Below are 24,037 nucleotides of genomic sequence, written 5' to 3' on the forward strand. Positions count from 1 at the left end.
ATTGCGGGGACGTTGGGGGGGGCAGATTAGGGGTTAATAACTATAATGTAGGGGTCGGCGGTGTTAGGGACAGCAGATTAGGGGTTAATAGCTATAATGTAGGCGGCGGCGATATCGGGTCGGCAGATTAGGGGTTAATACTTGTAGTTAGATTGCGGCGACGTTGGGGGAGGCAGATTAGGGGTTAATAACTATAATGTAGGGGTCGGCGGTGTTAGGGACAGCAGATTAGGGGTTAATAGTTATAATGTAGGTGGCAGCGATATTCGGTCGGCAGATTAGGGGTTAATAAAATAATGCAGGTGTCAGCTATAGCGGGAGCGGCAGATTAGGGGTTAATAAGTGTCAGATTAGGGGTGTTTAGAGACTCGGGGTACATGTTAGGGTGTTAGGTGCAGACTTAGTGTTTCCCCATAGGAAACAATGGGGCTGCGGTGTTAGTTTTTTTCAGCCGAAACTCCCATTGTTTCCTATGGGGAAATGCCGAATTTTACCGAGCTAATTCGGATTTATTCGGAGATACGGCAGCTATTTCGGATTCATTCGGTAGATTCGGAAGTATTTTAATTCGGAAATCCGAATCGATCCGAATCTCCGAATTTACCGAATTTACCGAATTTCCGAATTAATCCGAAACGAACCGCACATGTCTACTTTGGTAGCCTCTGAGGGTGAGATCTCAGATTCGGATAGTATAATTCCTTCTTCTGATGCTGAAATTGTTTCCTTCAGATTGAAGCGTGAACACCTTCGTGTTTATTTAAAGGAGGCTTTAGCTACCTTGGATGACTCTGATACTCCTGTTGTTGTCAACCCTAAAAAATCCAGCAAATTAAATAGATATTTTAATGTTCCCTCCTCTGTGGAGGTGTTTGCTGTGCCAGACCGTGCTACGGAGATCATTGCCAAGGAATGGAAGAGACCTTGAATCCCTTTTTCCCAGTCCCCAGTTTTTAGAAAGATGTTCCCAGTGGCTGACTCCATTAAGGAATCATGGCAGACGGTACCCAAGGTGGAATGGGCGATTTTTACCTTGGCTAAGAGAACCACTATTCCCATTGAGGATAGTTGCTCTTTTAAGGGTCCTATGGACAAGAAGCTGGAGGCTTACTTGAAAAAGATGTATATTCATCAGGGTCTTCAGTGGCAACCAGCGGTGTGTATTGCTACCATGACAAGAGCTGCAGCCTATTGGTTTGATGCCTTGTCTGAGTCTCTTCAAGCAGAGACTCCCTTGGAGGAGATACAAGATAGGATTAAGGCTTAAATTAGCCAATTCCTTTATTACTGATGCCTCTTTGCAGGTAATCAAGTTGGGAGCCAAAATATCTGGTTTTGCGATCTTGGTGCGTAGAGCGTTATGGCTGATGTCGTGGTCAGCAGATGTTTCCTCTAAGTCTAAACTTTTGGCGATTCCTTACAAGTGTTTGGGCCAGTTTTGGCAGAAATTATTTCCGATATTACTGGTGGTAAAGGATCTTTTCTGCCACAGGATAAGAAGAATAGGCCGAAAGGATGTCAGAGTAATTTTTGTTCCTTTTGTAACTTCAGGGGTAAGTCTTCCCCCTCCTCTGCCAAGCAGGAACATTCCAAGCCTTCTTGGAAACCCAGTCAGTCCTGGAATAAGGGGAAGCAATCCAAGAAGCCCCCAGCTGAGTCTATGTCAGCATGAAGGGTTTGCCCCCGATCCGGGACCGGATCAAGTGAGGGGCAGACTCTCTCTGCTTTCTCAGGCATGAATATGGGATGTTCCAGATCCGTGGGCCGTGAACATAGTATCCCAGGGTTACAAATTAGAATTCAAGACCGTTCCTCCAAGAGGAAGGTTTCACCTCTCAAGCTTATCTGTAGACCAAATAAAAAGAGAGGCGTTCTTGAAATGTGTACAGGACCTTTCCCTTATGGGAGTGATAGTTCCAGTTCCAGTACAGGAACAGGGTCTAGGGTTCTATTCCAATCTGTTTGTGGTTCCCAAAAAGGAGGGAACTTTCAGGCCTATTCTAGATCTGAAGTGTCTAAACAAGTTTCTTGGAGTGCTGTCCTATTCGTTCCATTCTTCCTTTAGTACAAGAGGATCAGTTCATGATGACCATAGATCTGAAGTATGCGTATTTCCATGTTCCCATTCACAGAGATTATCACAAATTCCTAAGATTTGCTTTTCTGGAAAGACACTTTCAGTTTGTAGTTATTTCTTTTTGCCTTGCCACAGCTCCCAGAATTTTCTCAAAGGTTCTGGGGGCTCTTTTGGCAGTAATTCGGTCTCATGGAATTGCTGTGGCACCTTATCTGGACTACATTCTGGTACAGGCGCCATCTTTTTAACTTTTCTTTTTTTCTTGTCTTTTCTTCGCACTCACGCTTGGAAGGTTAATTTGGGAAAGAGTTCCCTTGTTCCGGCCACAAGGGTGGTCTTTCTAGGAACAATTATAGATTATCTTTCAATAAAGATATTCCTGATGGAAATAAGAAGAGCAAAGATTCTTTCCTCTTGCCTATAGCTACAGTCTGCTTTACAGCCATCAGTGGCCTAATGTATGGAGGTATTTGGCCTGATGGTGGCTTCCATGGACATAGTTCCTTTTGCCCGATTCCATCTGAGAGCCCTGCAGTTATGCATGCTCAGTCAATGGAACGGGGATTATGCAGATCTGCCTCAGAAGATAGTTCTAGGTCAGAAGACAAGAGACTCTCTTCTATGGAGGCTGTCTCAAGAACATCTGTCTCAGGGGACAAGCTTCCAAAGACCCTCATTGGGGATTGTGACCACGGACACCAGCCTTGTGGGTTGGGGAGCAGTCTGGGACTCTTTGAAAACGCAAGGACTTTGGTCTCAGGAGGAATATGCTCTCCCCATAAACATTTTGGAGTTGAGAAAGATTTTCAATGCCTTGATGGCTTGGCCTCAGCTGGCCTTAGCCCAGTTTATCAGATTTCAGTCAGACAACATAACTTCAGTGGCTTACATCAACCACCAGGGGGGGAACTCAAAGTTCCTTAGACATTAAGAAAGTGGCTCGGATTATTCTATGGGTGGAAGCTCACAATTGCTGTCTATCTGCCATCCACATTCCAGGACTGGACAACTGGGAAGCGGATTTCCTAAGCAGATAAACTTTTCATCCCGGGGATTGGGAACTCCATCCATAGGTGTTTTACAGGATAACCATCAAATGGGCAGTACCAGAATTGTATCTGATGGCGTCTCGTCAGTATGCCAAGCTCCTAAAGTACGGTTCGAGGTCAAGGGATCCTCAGACCTTTCTGATAGATGCTCTGGTATGCAGACCTGGTGGAAATGTCATCTCTTCCACCGTGAAGACTTCCTCAAAGGAAGGACCTTTTACTTCAGGGTCCTTTTCTTCATCCAAATCTCGTTTCTCTGAAGCTGACTGCCTGAAGATTCAACGCTTCATTTTATCCAATCGTGGTTTTTCTAAGTCGGTCATTGAGACTATGATTCAGGCTCGTAAGCCTGTTACTAGAAAGATTTACCATAAGATATGGCGTAAATATCTTTATTGGTGTGAATCCAAGAGTTACTCTTGGAGTAGGGTCAGGATTCCAAGGATTTTAGCTTTTCTCCAGGAGGGTTTGGAGAAAGGTTTATTTGTTAGTACTTTGAAGGGTCAGATTTCTGCTCTATCTGTTTTGCTGCATAAACGTCTGGAGGATGCGCCAGATGTGCAATCTTTTTGTCAGGCCTTGGTCAGGATTAGGCCTGTGTTTAAATCTGTTGCTCCACTGTGGAGCCTTAATCTTGTTCTTAAAGTTTTGCAACAGGCTCCGTTTGAGCCAATGCATTCCATAGATATTAAGTTGTTATCTTGGAAAGTTTTGTTTCTTATAGCTATCTCTTCTGCTCAGAGAGTTTCTGAACTTTCAGCTTTGCAGTGCAATTCGCCTTATCTTATATTTCATGCAGATAAGGCAGTCCTTTGTACAAAGTTTAGTTTTCTTCTGAAGGTTGTGTTGGACAGAAATATTAATCAAGAGATTGTGGTCCCTTCTCTGTGTCCTAATCCTTCTTCTCATAAGGAACATCTGTTGTACAACCTAGATGTTGTGCGTGTTCTTAAGTTTTATTTACAGACGACCAAAGATTTTCATCAGTCTTCTGCGTTGTTTGTATGTTTTTCTGGGAAACGTAAAGGCCAGAAGGCTACTGCTACTTCTCTTTCTCTCTGGCTGAGAAGTATTATTAGTTTGGCTTATGAGACTGCTGGTCAGCAGCCTCCTGAGAGAATTACAGCTCATTCCACTAGGGCTGTTTCTTCTTCTTGGGCTTTCGAGAATAAAGCTTCTGTTGAGCAGATTTGCAAGGCTGCAACTTGGTCTTTTTTGCATACTTTTTCAAAATTTAATAAATTTGATACTTTTGTCTCGTCTGAAGCTTCTTTTGGGAGAAAGGATCTTCAAGCAGTGGTGCCTTACGTTTAGGTCTCCCTGTCTTGTCCCTCCCTGTTCATCTGTGTCCTCTAGCTTGGGTATTGGTTCTCAACAGTAATTGATGAACCCGTGGACTCACCATATCTTAGGAAAGAAAACAAAATGTTTGCTTACCTGATAAATTTCTTTCTTTCCGGATATGGTGAGTCCACGGCCCACCCTGTATATTTAGACAGTTTTTTTTTTACTACACTTCAGACACCTCTACACCTTGGGGCTATTTAACAGTGCGGATCAGGTCCGACAGACCTCGCTGAATGCGGAGAGCAGTATGCTCTCCATATTCAGCATTGCACCAGCAGCTCTTGTGAGCTGCTGGTGCAACGCCGCCCCCTGCAGATTTGCTGCCAATTGGCCACTAGCAGGGGGGTGTCAATCAACCCGATCGTACCCAATCGGGTTAAATTGCAGCAATGTCTGTCCGCCTGCTCAGAGCAGCGGACAGGTTATGGAGCAGCGGTCTTTAGACCGCTGCTTCATAACTGGTGTTTCTGGCGAGCCTGCAGGCTCACCAGAAACACAGGCCCTCAAGCTCCATCCGGAGCTTGATAAATGGGCCACCTTGTGTTAATCTTTTTCTCCATTTTCCTTTGGTCGAATGACTGGGGATTGTGAGAGGGGAGTGATACTTGACAGCTTTGCTGTGGTGCTCTTTGCCTCCTCCTGCTGGCCAAGAGTGATATTCCCAACAGTAAGCAATGAAACCGTGGACTCACCATATCCTGAAAGAAAGAAATTTATCAGGTAAGCAAAAATTTATTTTTTGTTGTTGTTTTCAGTAATTTGTTTTGCAAAGTTTTCAACAAAAGGATAAAAAAAATAGAAGGAAGCAAAGGTTTTAAAGGCATTTTTGCTCGAACTCGTAAGCGGCAAAAAGTTCAGGGTATCAAGATCATGGCATTTGACTATAATGGTGCTGATCTTGCAACTCACAGCTGTAATTAGTGGCAGTTACAATTCTCTATGAATTCTGCAATTATTAAAGGGACATGAAACCCACATTTTTTCTTTCATGATTTAGAAAGAGCATACAATTATAAACAACTTTCTAATTTACTTCTATTATCTAATTTGCTTCATTCTCTTGATATTCTTTGCTGAAAAGCATATCTAGATATGCTTAGTAGCTGCTGATTGGTAGCTGCACATAGCTGCCTCCTGTGATTAGTTCACCGTGTGCATTGCTATTTCTTCATTAAAGTTTATCTAAAGAATGAAGCAAATTAGGTAATAAAAGTAAATTGGAATGTTGTTTAAAATTGTATTCTCTACCTTAATCATGAAAGAAAATGTTTGGGTATAGTGTCCCTTTAAGTAGTGCTGTCGCTGCGTGTGTTTTACAAATTCTCGCTAGTGAGTTTTAGATAATCTAGGCCATTGACTTGCTATTTTCTGTTCTTCATATAATCATCCCATTCTATCTTTTTTTTCCCCTCTAAACAATATCACTTCTTACTCTGCTGCGCTAAACGCCAGCTGAAAGTTTTCTCTTCTGTTTTTAGGGTCGAGAGAATCGAAGTCAAATTCGTCAGGGAAGAAAGCAAGAATAAGAGCACAGAAGGCAAGCCCATCGCTCCAACTGCTGGAGAAGTTCTGTATGTCAACGCCCTGCAAAGAAATGGCAAAAGAGACATAAAACAATTTTTTTTAATATATGAATGTTATATAGCAGGAATTAAGAAGCAAAAAGTCTGCTGTACAAAAGGTCTGCATGCAAAATAAATGCTTTAAAATTCTCTAATTGAACCCACTTTTGAAAGCCATTTATCTTATCTCCTCTGCTGAGTTTAGTTAGGGACACATAAATAATATACTATAGTGATCAAACAATCACTGTGTGGAAGGCAACATGTTTAGTCTTCCAAAGTCTCAAGTATGTGCTTCCACTTTTTGTGAGCGTTAATAAATCTAGTATTAAGGCCAACATTTTTTAGTGTCCTTTACTTTTAATGGATAGTGCAGAGAGCACTATTAACACTCATATTAGCAACACAAACATGTTGTGCTTTTGGAGACCTGACATAAAAGGGCTCCATTTATCATTTGGCGGGCAGACGAGGTTCGCTGTCATGAACATTGTAGGCCCAGCCTTGTGATGAGCAGGCAGCAGTACGCTGCCCTCATTTAACACTGCACAATCCATTGCCAATCACGTGCAAGAGGCGGCTGTCAATCATCCCCATACGATCAGGATGATTAAAGCGCAACCTAAAGTGTTGCGGAGAGGTTAAGTACCAGCGGTCTTGATGTGTTTCAGGCTTGCTCTGATAAAAATAGTGTATTGAATGCATATGAGAGGAACGGCCTAAGGGAGGAGCTTCTGGAAGAACAATAGGCTGGCTAGGTGTGCCAGAGTGGGGGTAGCCAAGAGGGGTTACCTGAGAGGATTGCCAGGGGCCAGCGAGAGGTCATTGGGCAAGACAAGGGGAAGGGGAGGAGCGGAGCAAAGGTGATATAGGGAAGGAGACAACAGGAAGTGGTCACTAACCTTTGTTTTTTTCCTTGTTTTGGAGTAAAGCAGTTTTTCTTTGTTGCAGAAATGGCTCCAAGGAACAGAATAATTGCTAAGAAATTGTGAAAGAACTTTGGATGCTGAAGTCTCAATCATTGCTAAATTGCTAGCTGGTAACGTATAAATAGGTACTACAGCTTAAGCTTTCTTTATAGCAATAGCATAGCTGAAGCTGTGATTTAAAGGTGTATTTTTATGTCTATAAATTAAGATTAAATATATTAGTAATCCTATATAATACCACCAAATGATTCAGCGCAATACTATCTCAGCAAAGGTTTAAAAATAAAAAAAATGTTTTTTTTGAAAAATATATATTAATTGAGTAATATATTAAAACTAAACAATTACAAACCTAACACCTATACTTATATAGCAAATAAGAGATGAAAATATATATATTAGTTGGAAAATGATAATAATAAGAAAAAAAATAAAAGTAAAAGTAAACTAATATAAAAGTCTTGTTAGTGAGAACAGATACATTTATATATATCTCTCTCCAAATGTGAACACAGTCTTACTGTTGATTGTAGTGGTTCCAAAAAATACTCCTTTCTGACCCAGCTGCAGCTATTTCAAACACGCTGCTTGTCTTGCAGTTTGATCACCAAACACTTCTCTCCCAGAAAAACAGCGCAGTCTGTGAAAGAAAGAAGGACTCCAATAGTGCAATATTGTATGAAATAAGCACTCTTTATTTACAACAAGTAAGCCAAATACTCACAATATCTGGCGTGGTTAAAATCACATAAGGGTATCTTTAAAATATCAGTTGAACTTGAGCTATCCTGTGGTCTGTACACGCTTGGGAAGTGAACAGCGATATACCGGTCGGCGTGTGACGTCACCACCCGACAACAGCTGATTCTGTTTGACACTCCGTCTGCATACACTGACTCACAGTGCTCTCAGAATCTCGGCCTCAACGCGTTTCTCGCCCCCTGCTGGGCGCTTTTTCCTCTTGAAAAAGCGCCCAGCAGGGGGCGAGAAACGCAGACCACAGGATAGCTCAAGTTCAACTGATATTTTAAAGATACCCTTATGTGATTTTAACCACACCAGATATTGTGAGTATCTGGCTTACTTGTTGTAAATAAAGAGTGCTTATTTCATACAATATTGCACTATTGGAGTCCTTCTTTCTTTCACAGACTGCGCTGTTTTTCTGGGAGAGAAATCCTATATAATAATTGTACTAGCATTAGTAAATTTATCACTGTAGAAAAGTTTTTTTTTTGGTATTTTATACTCATAAGTTAATTTTTAGTTACTGGTAAATGTTTTAAAAATTGTATTGTGGCTAGATCAGACTTATTAATGCTGTACTGGTTGATATATTGAATTGTTAATAAGGTATAAATTGCTCTGGTTGATTATTTAAGTCATTTAAGACTATTTTGGTTAGATAGCTATATTATACCTCCTCGAAATTCGATTAGGTTGGATATTTGCTAGCTAAACGTTGTTAAATAAGCCATATGCCGAATGGGTTAATGTTACTGGCTAATTATAAATTGCTCTATCTAGTAACATTAAATTGTGATATTTGATAGTTAATTCATTTTGATTTAAAGTTAATTCCTAATAATATTGTGACCATATCCAGGATAAAGACGATTTAATAGAAAATAAATTAATCTAAATATTTCTATACCTTGCTTTATATTATAATTTTAATATGGTAATAATCAATTAATATATATCTGGTCATAATCAATATTCTATTTGCTGCATAAATATAATCACTGTGTTTATAAAAAATAACCTGTTCAGAAATTAGGAAATATTTTAATTTGGGATTAAATATTAATATTTGATAATAATCTTATTGTCATTAATGGCTGAATATCTCAGTGGTGTTATTTTGGAGTGTGCTACTGAGATTATATAACATTTTTCTGGGGTGCACTGCTAAGATTCTACTATATTAATGGGAGGTATTGCTGACGAAAATTTGTATTGTTATTAATTATTAATATTTATAATCCATAAATGGTCTCATTAGGAGGGCACTCCTAAACTGTACTAATATTTATTGAATACACTGCTGAGATATTCTAATAAACAAAATATCTAAGGGAGGGGAGAGAACGCCAAACTTTGTGTCGGTCTTTATTATTATTAATTAAAGAAAATAAGTCGGGAGAAGGGAAGGTTATAAATTAATGGGATTTCAGGGAATAGAAAACTAAAGTTTAAATTCCTTAGTACAGTGTACTGACAGAATACCATGAGAACAACTTAAGGAATTTACTTTGTTAGCGAAGGGAAGTAAGGGGTGGTTTGTTGTTTTAAGCTAGGGCATTGCTTAGAAGCTAAGTAACCAGATAAGGAGTGGGGGAGTAAGCCAGGTTTATTTTTTTCAGCTGGTCATGCTTCTCCTGGATTGATTAATTAATATGCATGATGTCACTAGGAGGAGGGGTTGCATAGGGGATATAAGCTGATGAACACCATGCTATGGCAGAAAATAATTTTGTCTTTACAATAAGAGGTGTGATAGAGGGAATTCCTGTAAATATAGGCATGTGTGTAGATATTGTAACGGAAGTCACCCTTGGCGTGGATTGTAAAAGGGCCAATGTGAATGGACCCAGGTATTCCTTTTGAGGGCAGGATAATACCAGCAGTGGAGTTGGATTGGGTGTTGGCCAAAACACAGCTGACAATAGGTTGTTACAGGAATTACAGGCATATGAGAACATAGAGGATAGAAAATTTCTAGAGCATGGTTTGAGGTGAAAGGGGCAGGTAAGGCGAGAAATTTAAAGGCAGCCATAGAGTTCCCAGAGGTGCTGCAAGAGAAATTGGACAAGGAGGTGAAATTAGGGAGGATGGCAGGCCCATTTAAAGAAAAACTGATTAAGGATTTAGTAGTGTCTCCATTAGGCATAGTCCCAAAGAAGGAGCAGAGCAAGTACAGGATGATCCAACACCTATCGTACCCTAGGGGAGGGTCAGTAAATGATGCAATAGCTAAAAATGATTCATTGGTTGAATACCAGTCATTTGACAGGGCAGTGCATATGGTGCGTGCCTTGGGTAAGGGAGCTTTGTTATCAAAAATTGACATAGTATCAGCATTTCAGTTATTGCCCCTTAATCCAGAGAGTTTTAAGTTAATGGGTTGCAAGTTCAATGGTAACTATTATGTTGATAAAAGTTTACCCATGGGGTGTTCAATTTCGTGTTCAGTGTTTGAAAAATGTAGCTCTTCTTTGCATTATTTAAGCGTTAAGACGTCTGGTATGGACAATGTTGTTCACTATTTAGATGATTTTTATTTATTTTTTGTTGATGGGATTAGTTGGATCTAATGATTGTGAAAAATTAAAGGTGAATTTGTTGGGAATTCTGGAATTCTTAGGGGTACCGGTAGCTAAGGAGAAGACAGAGGGGCCTTGTACCAGGCTAGCCTTTTTAGGTATAGTCATAGACTCCATAAAGGGCCAATGTGAGTTAACAATGGAGAAGGTGAAAAAGGCCAGAGATTTGATAAGGGAAATTGTAGGGAGGAGAAAAAATATCGCTCAGGAGGGGAGCTGGGGGAAGGCATAAAGGGCAAGTGAGACAGGAAGCAAGAATCACTAACCTTTTTTCTTTCTACTGATCTTTGCATGTAAAGTCATACCAGTAGGGAGGATTTTTTAAAAGGCATTTGGAGCTAAGCACGAAGGGCGCAAAAAGACCAGAACACATGATTAGGGTGTCAGGGGAGATAAGTGAGGATTTGAAAGTATGGTACAACTTCTTGCAAGAATTCAATGGGGTTAGGATAGGACAGGAGGTGTCCTCAGCGGTAGAGCTGGAACTGTATACTGACGCAGCGGGCAGTTTAGGCTTTGAGGCATATTTCCAGGGGAGATGGTGTGCAGGAGAGTGGCCGGAGAGGTGGAAGGAGACGGAGTGGGTTAAGAACCTAGTACTACTGGAGCTAATCCCCATAGTGGTGGCCATTGAATTACGGGGAAAGATGTTATCAAATAGAAGAATAATCTGCTGGTCAGATAATAATGGTGATGTGGATGTGATCAACCAATTATCAGCGTCATTGCTGCCTGTGGTTAGGTACTTGAGATATTTTGTACTGAAGTGTTTAAGATTTAACGTCTGTTTCAAGGCTAAGCATATTCCGGGTTATAGAAATGTGGTTGCTGATGCGCTATCCCGTTTTTAAATGGGAAAGGTTTAGGGCGTTAGCCCCCAATGCCAGACAGGAAGGTGAATGTTGCCCTATCTGTCTTTGGCAGATTGGCAACAGATAGAAGGAATCAAGGAGCTGGTTGAGAAATCCTTGGCACCAAGTACCTGGGCAGTTTACAGGAAATATTGGGGTTTAGAATGGTTGTTGATCCAAAAAATAGTGGGAGTAAGAAAAGGGTGTTTGGGTTCAGTATTAGCAGCAATATCATATTGTTTGCAGCTATACGGGGGAATAGATTGGTCTAAGAAGCTTATAGTGAAAAAGACTGCAAGGGCATGGGTATATAAAAAAAAGAGGAGAAAAAGACGGAGTCATGAGGATAGGGGAGCTGTTACCTAGAAATAGGAAGATAGGAATGGGTGGCGTAGAAATTGGTGATGTGAGATGTGGGGAGGAAACAGTGCTTAATTTTGTAAGGAGATCCAAGACAGACACAGAAGGTAAAGGGGCATGGCTGAACATGAAAAGGTCAGGGGGAATGCTATGTCCGGTGGCAAGCGTAAAAAGATATCTAGCGGCACACAGGGATGGGGGTCGTACATTCCTGCGGCATTCGACGGGTCAGAGATGACAATTTTCAATTTAGAAGTGTCTTGCAAAGAGCAGTGGAGAACTTGGGTTGGGGGAGTTCATACTTTGCACTCCTTTAGAATAGGAGCGGCAACCACCGCCGCGAGTAGAGGTTTTTCTGGCGAACAAATTAAAAAGCTAGGAAGATGGAAATCATCAGCCTACAAATCATACATTAGATTGCAAAAAGATTAAAGTGGTTGTTATAAGGATTGTGTTTTTCATATGGTGTGGTGATGCATTTGTTATAGTTACATTTAATAGTGACTAACGGTTTGTAAGAATTTATTTCATTTCAGGCAAAGTGTTAAGGGTGTGGATCATAGGGCATTCCTACGTTTATTGGGCACAGGCTAGGGCGGCAGTGTCAGAGCAAGGGGTGCATTTAGGTTGGCAAAAGAGGGATGAAGTGGGACGAGTTAGTGCCAACAATACAGCAGGCAAGGCTAAGATGGGGTTGTCCTGATGTCCTTATTATCCACCGGGGGGGAGGGGGAATGACATAGGGGCTTACCCGCTAAGAGAATTAGAAGAGAAAGTGACAGGAGGAATGAAATGGTTAAAAGTAGCATGGCCATCAGTCCAGATAATATGGTCCAACATAGTTTCAAGAATATACTGGAGAAACTTGGATGCACACAAAGTGGGGTATAGATCAAGAAGGAAGGTAAACCAGGTAGCAGCGAAGGCAATGAGGAAGATAGGGGGCAAAGTAATAGAGCACCCACTGATGGCAGCAAAAAGGGAAGAGCTGTTCCGACGCGATGGCGTGCACTTAACAGCGAGGAAATGACCAATTGCTGTTGGACATCAAGGGGATGTGCCAAGAATTGGTAAAGGTAAGGAAAGGTCACAAAAAGGTGGTGATGGTTTGGCCGAAAGAGGGTCTCTTTTTGTGGTGGTGAAGTGCCAATTGCTGTTGGACATCAAGGGGATGTGCCAAGAATTAGTAAAGGTAAGGAAAGGTCACGAAAAGGTGGTGATGGTTTGATCGAAAGAAGGTCTCTTTTTGTGGTGGTGAAGTGCCAATTGCTGTTGGACATCAAGGGGATGTGCCAGGAATTGGTAAAGGTAAGGAAAGGTCAGGAAAAGGTGGTGATGGTTTGGCTGAAAGAGGGTCTCTTTTGTGCGGTGAAGTTCGGGTACCACGTGGGCAGGGCATAGGGGGATCCCGCGGCATGCTCAGCCCTGAGGGGTGATCCGGTGGTCTATCTATGGGGTGGGCTATGCCGTGGGTTCTCCTTTCCCCTTCTGCCCTGCCAGGGGGGTATTTGTGGTCCCCGCCCCTAGACGTGGGTCCCAAAATTCTTGTTAATGCAGTGGCATTTTTGTGGTGTGTAAATTTGATTAATTATATGGCTGAATTTTGCTCTACAAAACTTAAAGGTAAAAATGGCAAAATTCAATTTATTTAATAAATTGTGACCTTTCCATATTTCGCCATAACAACTGTGTCCTTGTTTTTATTTTAAATAAGGTTGGATAAGTAAAATAGAGTTAAGTGTTAAGAAATTGGTTTAGTGGTAATTGGTAAAAGGAATGAAGCCTCCTAGACCTTAAAATAGTGTATTGAATGCATATGAGAGGAACGGCCTAAAGGAGGGGCTTCTGGAAGAACAATAGGCTGGCTAGGTGTGCCAGAGTGGGGATAGCCAAGAGGGGTTACCTGAGAGGAGTGGCAGGGGCCAGCAAGAGGCCATTGGACAAGACAAGGGGAAGGGGAGGAGCGGAGCAAAGGTGATATAGGGAAGGAGACAACAGGAAGTGGTCACTAACCTTTGTTTTTTTCCTTGTTTCCCACCCGAGAGACAATGAAGGACAATGCAACAATTTGGAGAGGTCACGTGAAAGAGAACAGTAGTAGCACGGATAGGGGCAGGACGTTGACTACTGGGTCAACTTGGGAATCCCAGCAGGCGGTGAAGTTCGGGTACCACGTGGGCGGGGCATAGGGGGGATGGGGGGATCCCGCAGCATGCTCAGCCCTGAGGGGTGATCCGGTGGTATATCTCTGGGGTGGGCTATGCCGTGGGTTCTCCTTTCCCCTTCTGCCCTGCCAGGGAGGTATTTGTGGTCCACCCCCTAGACGTGGGTCCCAAAATTCGTGTTAATGCAGTGTCATTTTTGTGGTGTGTAAATTTGATTTATGATATGGCTGAATTTTTCTCTACAAAACTTAAAGGTAAAAATGGCAAAATTCAATTTATTTAATAAATCGTGACCTTTCCATATTTCGCCATAACAACTGTGTCTGTGTTTTTATTTTACATAAGGTTGGATAAGTAAAATAGAGTTAAGTGTTAAGAAATTGGTTTAGTGGTAATTGGTAAAAGGAATGAAGCCTCCTAGACCTTAAAATAGTGTATTGAATGCATATGAGAGGAATGGCCTAAAGGAGGGGCTTCTGGAAGAACAATAGGCTGGCTAGGTGTGCCAGAGTGGGGGTAGCCAAGAGGGGTTACCTGAGAGGAGTGGCAGGGGCCAGCGAGAGGCCATTGGACAAGACAAGGGGAAGGGGAGGAGCGGAGCAAAGGTGATATAGGGAAGGAGACAACAGGAAGTGGTCACTAACCTTTGTTTTTTTCCTTGTTTCCAACCCGAGAGACAATGAAGGACAATGCAACAATTTGGAGAGGTCACGTGAAAGAGAACAGTAGTAGCACGGATAGGGGCAGGACGTTGACTACTGGGTCAAGTCATAGTAAGACCGCCCGTGCTTCTCCTCCAAGGGGAACAACGCAGCGCAACTGAAAGACAGCAGGTGACCCGACGATCTACGCTGGCTGGAGGATAAAAAGACGGCAGCTGTTTTTGTCTAGTAAACTTGGGAATCCCAGCAGGCGGTGAAGTTCGGGTACCACGTGGGCGGGGCATAGGGGGGATGGGGGGATCCCGCAGCATGCTCAGCCCCGAGGGGTGATCCGGTGGTATATCTATGGGGTGGGCTATGCCGTGGATTCTCCTTTCCCCTTCTGCCCTGCCAGGGAGGTATTTGTGGTCCACCCCCTAGACGTGGGTCCCAAAATTCGTGTTTATGCAGTGGCATTTTTATGGTGTGTAAATTTGATTTATGATATGGCTGAATTTTGCTCTACAAAACTTAAAGGTAAAAATGGCAAAATTCAATTTATTTAATAAATGGTGACCTTTCCAGACCTTAATGGAACCTGAATCACAGCTCTATAAATGGAACCCAACGTGTTAAAGCTTGAAAATATGCATAACTAAACTAATGAAATATATATTGTATTTCAGTTATATTTATAGATATTAAATGTAAAATAAAGTTTGTTTTTTTACTAAAGCAAAAATGTTTTAACACTTATTTAAAGGTATATGATATATAACTAGGTGTATATTTTACATTTCCACAAATATCTGACCAAGCCCCCCACTGCCATTAGTCCTAACTGATCTGGTAATTACAACCACAATTTTACCTTCAAAACATTGCCCTCCAATGCAATATGCTACCCTCACAATCCCCACTTATACCCCTGCCCCACCATTTGACCCTCCCACCTCAATACCCCCTCAAACCCCAAGGGCATCTCTTCTAACTCCAAGTTACCACTCTAACATTAGGTAAACATAGGACCTGTCTGTTGGAGAATATAAAGAAGTCAGCAATGTCTTCTTTATTTTTCTTTAGTTGTTCTTTTTTTATCTTACTTTGACAATTAAATAATATCTATTTCTAATTTTTATATCTGATTATCTCTACCTGTGCTGTATATCCTCACACTTCTACATTGTTTATTTCTTCTTTAACAATGACAGCTGTTCTCCCCCTCTTCCTTGACTCAACTTTTCCCTGGTGGTTTCTCTTACCTCACGGTTTCTTGTCTTTGCTCTGCACCAGTCTAATAACATGTTCTTCACAGCATTTGCCCCACAACTGGTGGATCTTTGTACTCTGATCCCGGATGTGGCTACCCTAAAATAAAAACTCCCATTAGTAGTTTTCTGTTGGGAGAAGCCAGAGTCCTTGCACTCAAATAGATAGGTCTGGGTAGGTGCCAAAAAAACGAACCAGCATCAAATAGCATAAAAACGCTCCTTTATTGAATAGCACATAAAAGGCATACACGCCAACACAGTGTACAGGTCAAACGCGTTTCGTAGTTCTCACTTCATCAGTGACCTCTAGCCAAACCTTTAAACTTACCCTTAATAAAGGCAATAGCCACTCCCCTATAACAGGTGTTAAAGGTAAGTCAGGTGAAGCAAAGAAAAGGAGGGTAATTCATTTCAATTCATTTCAAACAATAAATCATGAACGAGCAAATGTAAATACAGAATGTACAGAGAGATATTACACAAAAATAGTAATACTAATAATAAATATACCTAAAGTTATATATAATTAAGGATATACTCTATGAGTCAATAGGCTTACTTATATAAATTTAAAGAGGACCTTTTTCATTTTAAATCACCTATGAAGCCTTAGAAGCTCAACATATGTATAAAGTATCTAGTAGAGTTACTAAAGGTACCTAGTAAATGATAAAGCCTAATATTAAATAAGATTATTGCATTACTAATACAGAATTATTGATTAGCATATCATTATAGACCTCTAGCTCTAAAAATGACCAAGATGAAACTTAGGTTTCAATAATAAATTTTCCACTGTCACACTTTGCCAGATTTTACAAGGCAATAGAATTATACTTAGTTTATTAGTCTCCAACCATAGTGTAAGTTCAATCCACATAAAGTTTAATGTCCCAGTCCGAATCTAATCCTCTAGGGACCCTAGTATTCAGTTGGAAAATCCAATATACCTCTCTTTGACTCAGGAGTTTTAATCTATTGCCTCCTCTTACTGGTCTTTTCACATGCTGAATACACTGAAAACATAATAATTTACTGTTGCCATTATGTTCAGTCTTGAAATGTAAGGCAACTGGAGTATCCGAGTCCTCATCACTGATGGATCTCAGATGTTCCAGAAACCTTGTTTTAAGGGGTCTTGTGGTCTGGCCAACGTATTTAATGTTACATTGTTTGCATGTGAGTAAATATATTACATAAGATGTATTACAGTTTATGTATTCTTTTATCTGAAATGATTTTTCATTATCTGTGGATTTGAAAGTATCCCCCAGCGTGGCATAGGTGCACGAAGTGCATCTTCTACTGCCACAGTGGAAGAAACCCTTCTTCAAAGTTAACCAGTTATCCCTGGTAACTGTAGGAAGCATAGATGGGGAAAGAATGTTGGCCAAAGTTCTAGATTTTCTTGTTACAAATTTACATCCCCCTTCCACTATCTTATCCATGGTATCATCGACCCTAAGTATAGGGAGGGATTTCTTAATTATTTGACAAATATTGTCATATTCTTTACTATAGGCCGTAATGAATACTGGTTTCTGATGATAATTAACCCTTCTCTGAGTCTTATATGTGATCATATCCTGCCTTGTCATGTCATCCACCTTAGCTTTCGCTTCTTTCAAGTCCTGAATTTTGTATCCCCTTTCCAGGAACCGCTCAGTGGTTCTCTCAGAATGTAATTCATATGCCCTTTCTGTACTGCAGTTCCTCTTCGTCCTCATATATTGGCCCTTGGGGATAGCCTTTATAACATGTCTTGGGTGACTAGATTTAGCCATTAACAGAGTGTTACCTGCACTTTCCTTTCTGTATAATTCTACTTCTATGTGACACTCACTTACATTTGGTTTCATAAGAACATCAAGGAAAGGCATCTCAGTTCTACTAGTGTTCATAGTGAAACGAAGATTGTGCTGGTTGTCAGAGAGATATGTAAAGAAATCGTTGACCATTGAATCATTTCCATTAAAAATGAACACCAGGTCGTCAATGTAGCGACCATAATGTATAATGTGTTCTTTGAAGGGATTACCATCGCCAAAGACACGGGACAGCTCCCACCAACCCAAAAATAGGTTGGCACTAGTGGGCGCAAACTTTGCTCCCATGGCTGTCCCCTGTCTCTGGCGATAATAATCCCCCTCAAATAGGAAAAAATTATGAGTCAATAGGAATTCAATTGACTTTAAAATAAACTCCCTGAGGCCAGCATCATAATCCGTGTACATCTCAAGACAAGACTATATGGCCATAATGCCCTTATCATGGGGGATCGAGGTATACAGAGATACAACATCAATGGTAACAATACAGTAGTTGTCCAACCATTTCACTTGTTCTATCTGTCTAATGAAATCAGTAGTATCTCTGATATAGCTCTTGAGGCCTAATACAATGGGTTGTAATAGAGAGTCAATCATGGAACTTAATGGATCATTTAATGGACGGATACCCGCCACTATGGGGCGTCCAGGGGGTAGAGTCATGCTCTTATGAACCTTTGGAAGGCAGTGAAAGATTGGTGCAACCGGATGTGCAACCAATAAGTAATCGAAATTCATTTTAGTTATTGCACCAATCATCACTGCCCAATCCAAAAGGTCATGGAGAATTCTCCTATATTTAAATGTTGGATTAGTTAGGAGTTTTTCGTAGACATCCCCATCCTGCAATTGTCTGTGCACCTCTTTTATGTAGTCCGTCCTATCAAGGACGACCACATTCCCTCCCTTATCTGAATTGCAAATTACAATTGACGAACTACTCTTCAATTGTTTCATAGCAATCCTTTCTTGTTTATTCATGTTGTCATGTTTGAATAAACCTCTCATATCTGTGCTTTTCTTATGAAGTTCGATCAATTCTTTCTCCACTGTTTTGTGAAATACCTCTATGCTGTTATTCCTAATATGTGAGGGATAGAACTCTGATTTACTTTTAAATTTCTTCAGAGGAATCTCGCTCCTCTTTACACTTTGAACATCCTCACCTGCCTCCCTTTCTAAGTGGTTTAAATCCATTTCGGCACATAAATCAGCAAAATACAATGTTGCATTTTCATTTATTTCTTGAGTGATTGAATCCATACATTCAGATTCATCCAAAGCATTGTTACTACCTGCTATTTCAAAAAAATATTTTTTTAAAGTCAAAGATCGTACAAATTTATTGATATCAACAATGGTTTGGAATAAATCAAAATGTCAACTGGGGGCAAATCCCAAGCCTAGTGATAGCACTTTGATCTGGTTATCAGTAAGTTTCACAGATGATAAATTAATAACATTCTTGGAGGTTAAACATATTTCCTGTTCTGAGACCTTCTCTGTCTCCTGGGATAGCGGTGCATCCTCCCCTGCTGTTCCCCCTGGTGGCCTCTGCCTCTTCCTATACCTTCTTCCCCGTCATGTCCTACGTTTTTTTCTTTTACTTTTGCCTGCAAGATGCCCTTCATGTTTTTTGAGACCTGGGAGGGGGTGATATTTACATTCTCCCTATCTATGGTGGACTGTAAAACAAAGGTAGCAGTAGAATCTGCTGCCTCTGTAATCCCTTCGAAATATGATGAATCGTAGTCGTATTCAGTGTCAGTTTCATTAAATCTTAGTTTTCTGTTGCAATCATCTTTCACGCTGGACTTGGGGACAAGGGAAACAACTCACTGGACTAAACTCACTCGCCAGAAACAGCAGTTATGAAGCAGCGGTCTAAAGACCACTGCTCCATAACCCTGTCCGCCTGCTCTGATGAGGCGGACAGGAATCGCCGGAATTCAACCCGATCGAGTACGATCAGGTTGATTGACACCCCCTGCTGGCTGCCGAGTCTGCAGGGGGCGTCGTTGCACCAGCAGCTCTTGCGAGCTGCTGGTGCGATGCTGAATACGGACAGCGTATTGCTCTCCGCATTCAGCAATGTCTGTCGGACCTGATCCACACTGTCACGATCAGGTCCGACAGACATATGATAAATAGGCCCCTATGGTTCTTATGTACCTACACAATCTATGTTTCTATATTTCACCAATTCCTTTATTATTACCGGGAACCATTCACTAAATAAATAGAGTGGAAGAGAATGAAAGGTTGCATAGAGTAATATAATAGTAATATAATAGAAAAATATATTAGGAAGTGGGGGGACTTGTGAGGCAATTTGCAAATCTAATTCTGCACCTCGCTTCCATTATACTTTATGACCTTTAAATGGTCAGATCAATATTTGTTTGCATTATACTTACTCTGCATGTCTCTACCAGCTGATTGGGTTATCACAAAATTAAAGGGACAGTCTACACCTGAATTTCTATTGTTTTAAAAGATAGATAATCCCTTTATTACCCATTCCCCAGTATTGCATAACCAACACAGTTGTAATAATATATTTTTAACCTCTGTGATTATCTTGTATCTAAGCCTCTGCAAACTGCCCCTTTTTTCAGTTCTTTTGACAGACTTGCAGTCTAGCCAATCAGTGCCTGCTCCCAGATAACTTCACGTGCACAAGCACAATGTTATCTATATGAAATACGTGAACTAACACCCTCTAGTGGTGAAAAACTGTTAAAATGCATTCTGAAAAGAGTTGGGCTTCAAGGTCTAAGAAATTAGCATATGAACCTCCTAGGTTAAGCTTTCAACTAAGAATACCAAGAGAACAAAGCAAAATTGGTGATAAAAGTAAATTAGAAAATTGTTTAAAATTACATGCTCTATCTGAATCATGAAAGTTTATTTTGGCCTAGACTGTCCCTTTAATTAATCGGTTAATTGATCAATACATTTCCAGGTGTATTTCACTGCTCACAAGAATATTTCTTACCCGCCAAATTTCTCAGCAATGTCTTTCCGAGTCGCTGGCCCATGGGATTTTGGCATTGTTCTTGATCGCGGAAGATCTGTCTTGCGCTCTTGACGCTCCTTTATACGAGCGCTTTCTTTTTTAGGAGGATGTGATGTTTTTTCCTTGACTGCACTGTTAAGGAGAAAATATGAAGATAATTATTCAAAATTAGCATTATTTTCTTAACCATGATTTTTTTCCATGTGACCATCTTAAAATGTTTTTTCAGTCTTTCAGTAATGTACAGTCTCTCCGGTTAAATGGGTATAAAGAGGATTGTTTTCAATAGTAATTTCTTTCACATTAGAGCAGTCCTGTCTCGTCATAATTTAAGGATGGACTGACATACAGTACATATAATTTATTTCTTTATAAAATTATTTTTAACTTATTGCAGGGTTGTTCAATCTAAGTCTGACAAGTCACTATGTGTGCATGTGTCTTTATTATATATATATATATATATATATATATATATATATATACAGGGCTAGAAATTTCCACTAATCCTGGATGAATAAGACATTGCAGTGGGGTTTTCCAATATTTTTAACACTGAGAAGACTAGTAACGTTTTCCCTCTGGACCAATTACTTTCCTCCCCTATTAAGCTACGGAATTTGGCGGCTAAGCTAAAGTGATATTTTATACCCCTTTGTGTGCATGTCTCCCTCTGTGTCTTTCACCCGCTCTTTTATTTTTATATATATATATATATATATATATATATGTAAATAAAAAAAAATATATATATATATATATATATATATATATATATATATATATATATATATATATACATACATACAGAATATACATACATACATGTGCCTTTCCTTTTTGACCCGTGACCATTGTTTATATAAAAATATATTTGGCTTTTAATTGTAATAATTTTGAAAAACCTATTCACCCACCATGCCGATATGTTTGCTCATACAAAGACATTGGCCACCCCTTTTGGATACCAATGAGGCAAAATATTTAATAAAGTTCCTTAAACTTTTACTACTAGTATTTACAAACAGCCTAATCATTATTAACATTTGTATGAGAGATTTGTGTGTAAATTTGTGTAATACGTTTTGTTTGCTCATTCCCTTTAAAAATGTGAATATTTTACTGACCAACACATAGCACATTTATATTCAAATTGTACACCTCAAAGCTATTTTTGCAATACACACTTGTGTAACTAAATGGCGTCACTTTATAAATCTTATGCAGCCTTAGGTTTTGCAAACGGTTGCGCTGTTACCTTGCTGTCTCTTTGCATGCCGCATTTTTATCTTTTGCAGTCTGTTTCGCTCTCGTTTGAGATGTCTCTTTATTTTCATTTTCCTCCTTCTTGCATTCACTTTCTTTTTCTGTTTCTTTTGTTGCTTTGTGTATTTCTGCTTCCAACCCAATTGTTTCTTTATTTTGTGTGTTAACTTCTTCTATTACATCTTTTTGTATTGTCTGGTTTTTTTCTTCGTCTACCTGCACTGTTTCCTTTGTTTTAGAAGTTTCATCTTCCTCTGTTTGATCTGTTTCTATCAGTTCTGTCTCTTCTTCTATCTCAGATATTTCTTTCTTTTCTATTGACCTCTCTCCTGTTTCTGTCATTTCTGTAGCTGCATTTTTCTCTGTGCAATCATTCCCAATGCCTTCATTTTTTATATCCAAAATGGCTGCCTCAGCCTCTCCTTCAAGTTCTGAGGCACCTTCCTGTATATCTGAACAGTCTTGTTTTATCTCAGTTGTCACAGTTTCATCATTTTCTTTAGTCTCACTGGGCATACATTCAGTTTCACAGTTTTCTAAGTGGTTTCCTGCTGAGAGCTGAGACTGATTGTCATCCATGTTTATCTATGTGAAGCTTCCTATCTCTGTCACAAATGACTCCTCTCTTGCTATATTTCCCTTGCTTATCTTTTCAACAGGGTGCTTGCCTATTTTTACTCTGGATTAGCTGGCATTATCCATCCTCCTTGGCTGCTCCCACCCCCTGCCCAGCTGTCACCTTGATGCCTTGTCCCTGGAAAGCTAAATCCAGTGCAGAATCATGTCACTTGTCTCTTTTGCACCTGCCCTGGTAGCCATAACGGTGTCATACATACACCTCAGCATTATTGTAATGGATCTCACACTCAAGTTGTGGTCTTGCAAAGTTCAAGCTCCCCTTTTCCCAGAATACATGATTTAAAGCCGACATCTGTAATGAATGGTTTTCAGGAGTACATTGAAAACATCTGCACTTTAAAATTGCCCTCTCTGTATCAGAGTTTGTGTGTATATGTATCAGAATGTTACTGTTTTATTGATGTGGGTATGTTAGAGTTTGTGGTACATGCATGTGCTCCTATGTGTTAGACAGAGAAAGAGAGAGAGAGATTAAGGGGTGTGTATGTCTATTTAAATGAGTTTGCATGCAGTGTGTGTGTGTGGTGTGTTTGTGTGTATGTATCAGAATAGGCAGTGTGTTATTGGTGTGGTATGTGAGAGTTTGGGGTACATGCATGCGTGTGTGTGCTCATATGTGTCAGACAGAGAAAGAAAGAAAGAAAGAAAGAAAGAAAGAGAGATTAAGTGGTGTGTATGTCTATTTGAATGAGTTTGCATGCAGTGTGTGTGTGTGTGTGTGCGTGGGAGAGAGAGGGAGTGATTTAGTGGTGTGGTACATGTGTTAGTTTATAGTGTGTGTGTAAAGAACAAAATTAGTTATTTGGATACATGTGAGAATTTGTAATGTATGTGTCCCTGTGTGAGAGAGTTAGCCATTGTGTAAGATGGAGAGTGAGCAAGAGTTGGACATATGGGTACATGCGTAAAAAAAGTTTTTGTTGTCTGTGTGTAGGGACAGAGAGAAAGATAGAGCGAGTTAGTGTGTGTGTGTGAGAGAGAGAAAGTGTTAATGATATGTGTGTGTGTGAGAGAGAGAAAGTGTTAGTGGTGTGTGTGTGAGAGAGATAAAGAGAGAGAGAGAGAGTGTTAGTGGTGTGTGTGTGGGGGAGAGAGAGAAAGTGTTAGTGGTGTGTGTGTGTGTGTGTATCTGAGGGAGAAAGTGTCAGAGGTGTGTGTGTGTGTATGTGAGGGAGAAAATGTCAGTGGTGTGTGTGTGTGAGAGAGAGAGAGAGAGAGGGAGAGGGAGAAAGTGTTAGTGGAGTGTGTGTGTGTGTGTCAGAGAGAGAATGTTAGTGGTGTGTGTGTATGTGAGAGAGAAGGTGTTAGTGGTGTGTGTGTGTCAGAGAGAGAGTGTTAGTGATGTGTGTTTGTGTGATAGAATAAATGTTAGTAGTGAGTTTGTATGTGAGAAAGTGTTAGTGGTGTGTGTGTGTCAGAGAGAGAGTGTTAGTGGTGTGTATGTGTGTCTCAGAGAAAGAGAGAGAGAGAGACAGAGAGAGAGAGAGAAAATGTTAGTGGTGAGTGTGTATGGGAGAAAGTGTTAGTGGTGTGCGTCAGAGAGAGTGTTAGAGGTGTGTGTGTCAGAGAGAGAAAGAGTGTAAGTGGAGTGTGTGTCAGAGAGAGAGTGTTAGTTGTGTGTGTGAGAAAGAGTGAGAAAGAAAAATTGTTAGTGGTGTGTGTGACTGTGTTAGAGAGAAAGAGAGAGTGACTGAGATAGACATTAA

General features: G+C 40.4%; 1 protein-coding gene across 1 annotated transcript in view; it reads right to left on the reverse strand.

Moving 5' to 3' along the window:
• SMTNL1 (smoothelin like 1) overlaps positions 1–22,363 on the reverse strand; it is a 39,509-nt gene extending 17,146 nt beyond the window's left edge. Inside the window, exons 1-4 of the mRNA XM_053692285.1 lie at positions 21,685–22,363; positions 20,406–20,558; positions 15,570–15,675; positions 5,906–6,057 (exon numbers count right to left, since the gene is read on the reverse strand). Coding sequence (XP_053548260.1) covers positions 5,906–6,057; positions 15,570–15,675; positions 20,406–20,558; positions 21,685–22,271 — 998 coding nt within the window. The 5' untranslated portion in view covers positions 22,272–22,363. The remainder of the gene's footprint in view (positions 1–5,905; positions 6,058–15,569; positions 15,676–20,405; positions 20,559–21,684) is intronic.
• Between the last annotated feature and the right edge of the window lie 1,674 nt (positions 22,364–24,037).

The sequence above is a fragment of the Bombina bombina genome, chromosome 9, assembly GCF_027579735.1.
Source record: "Bombina bombina isolate aBomBom1 chromosome 9, aBomBom1.pri, whole genome shotgun sequence".
NCBI classification, from domain to species: Eukaryota; Metazoa; Chordata; class Amphibia; order Anura; family Bombinatoridae; genus Bombina; species Bombina bombina.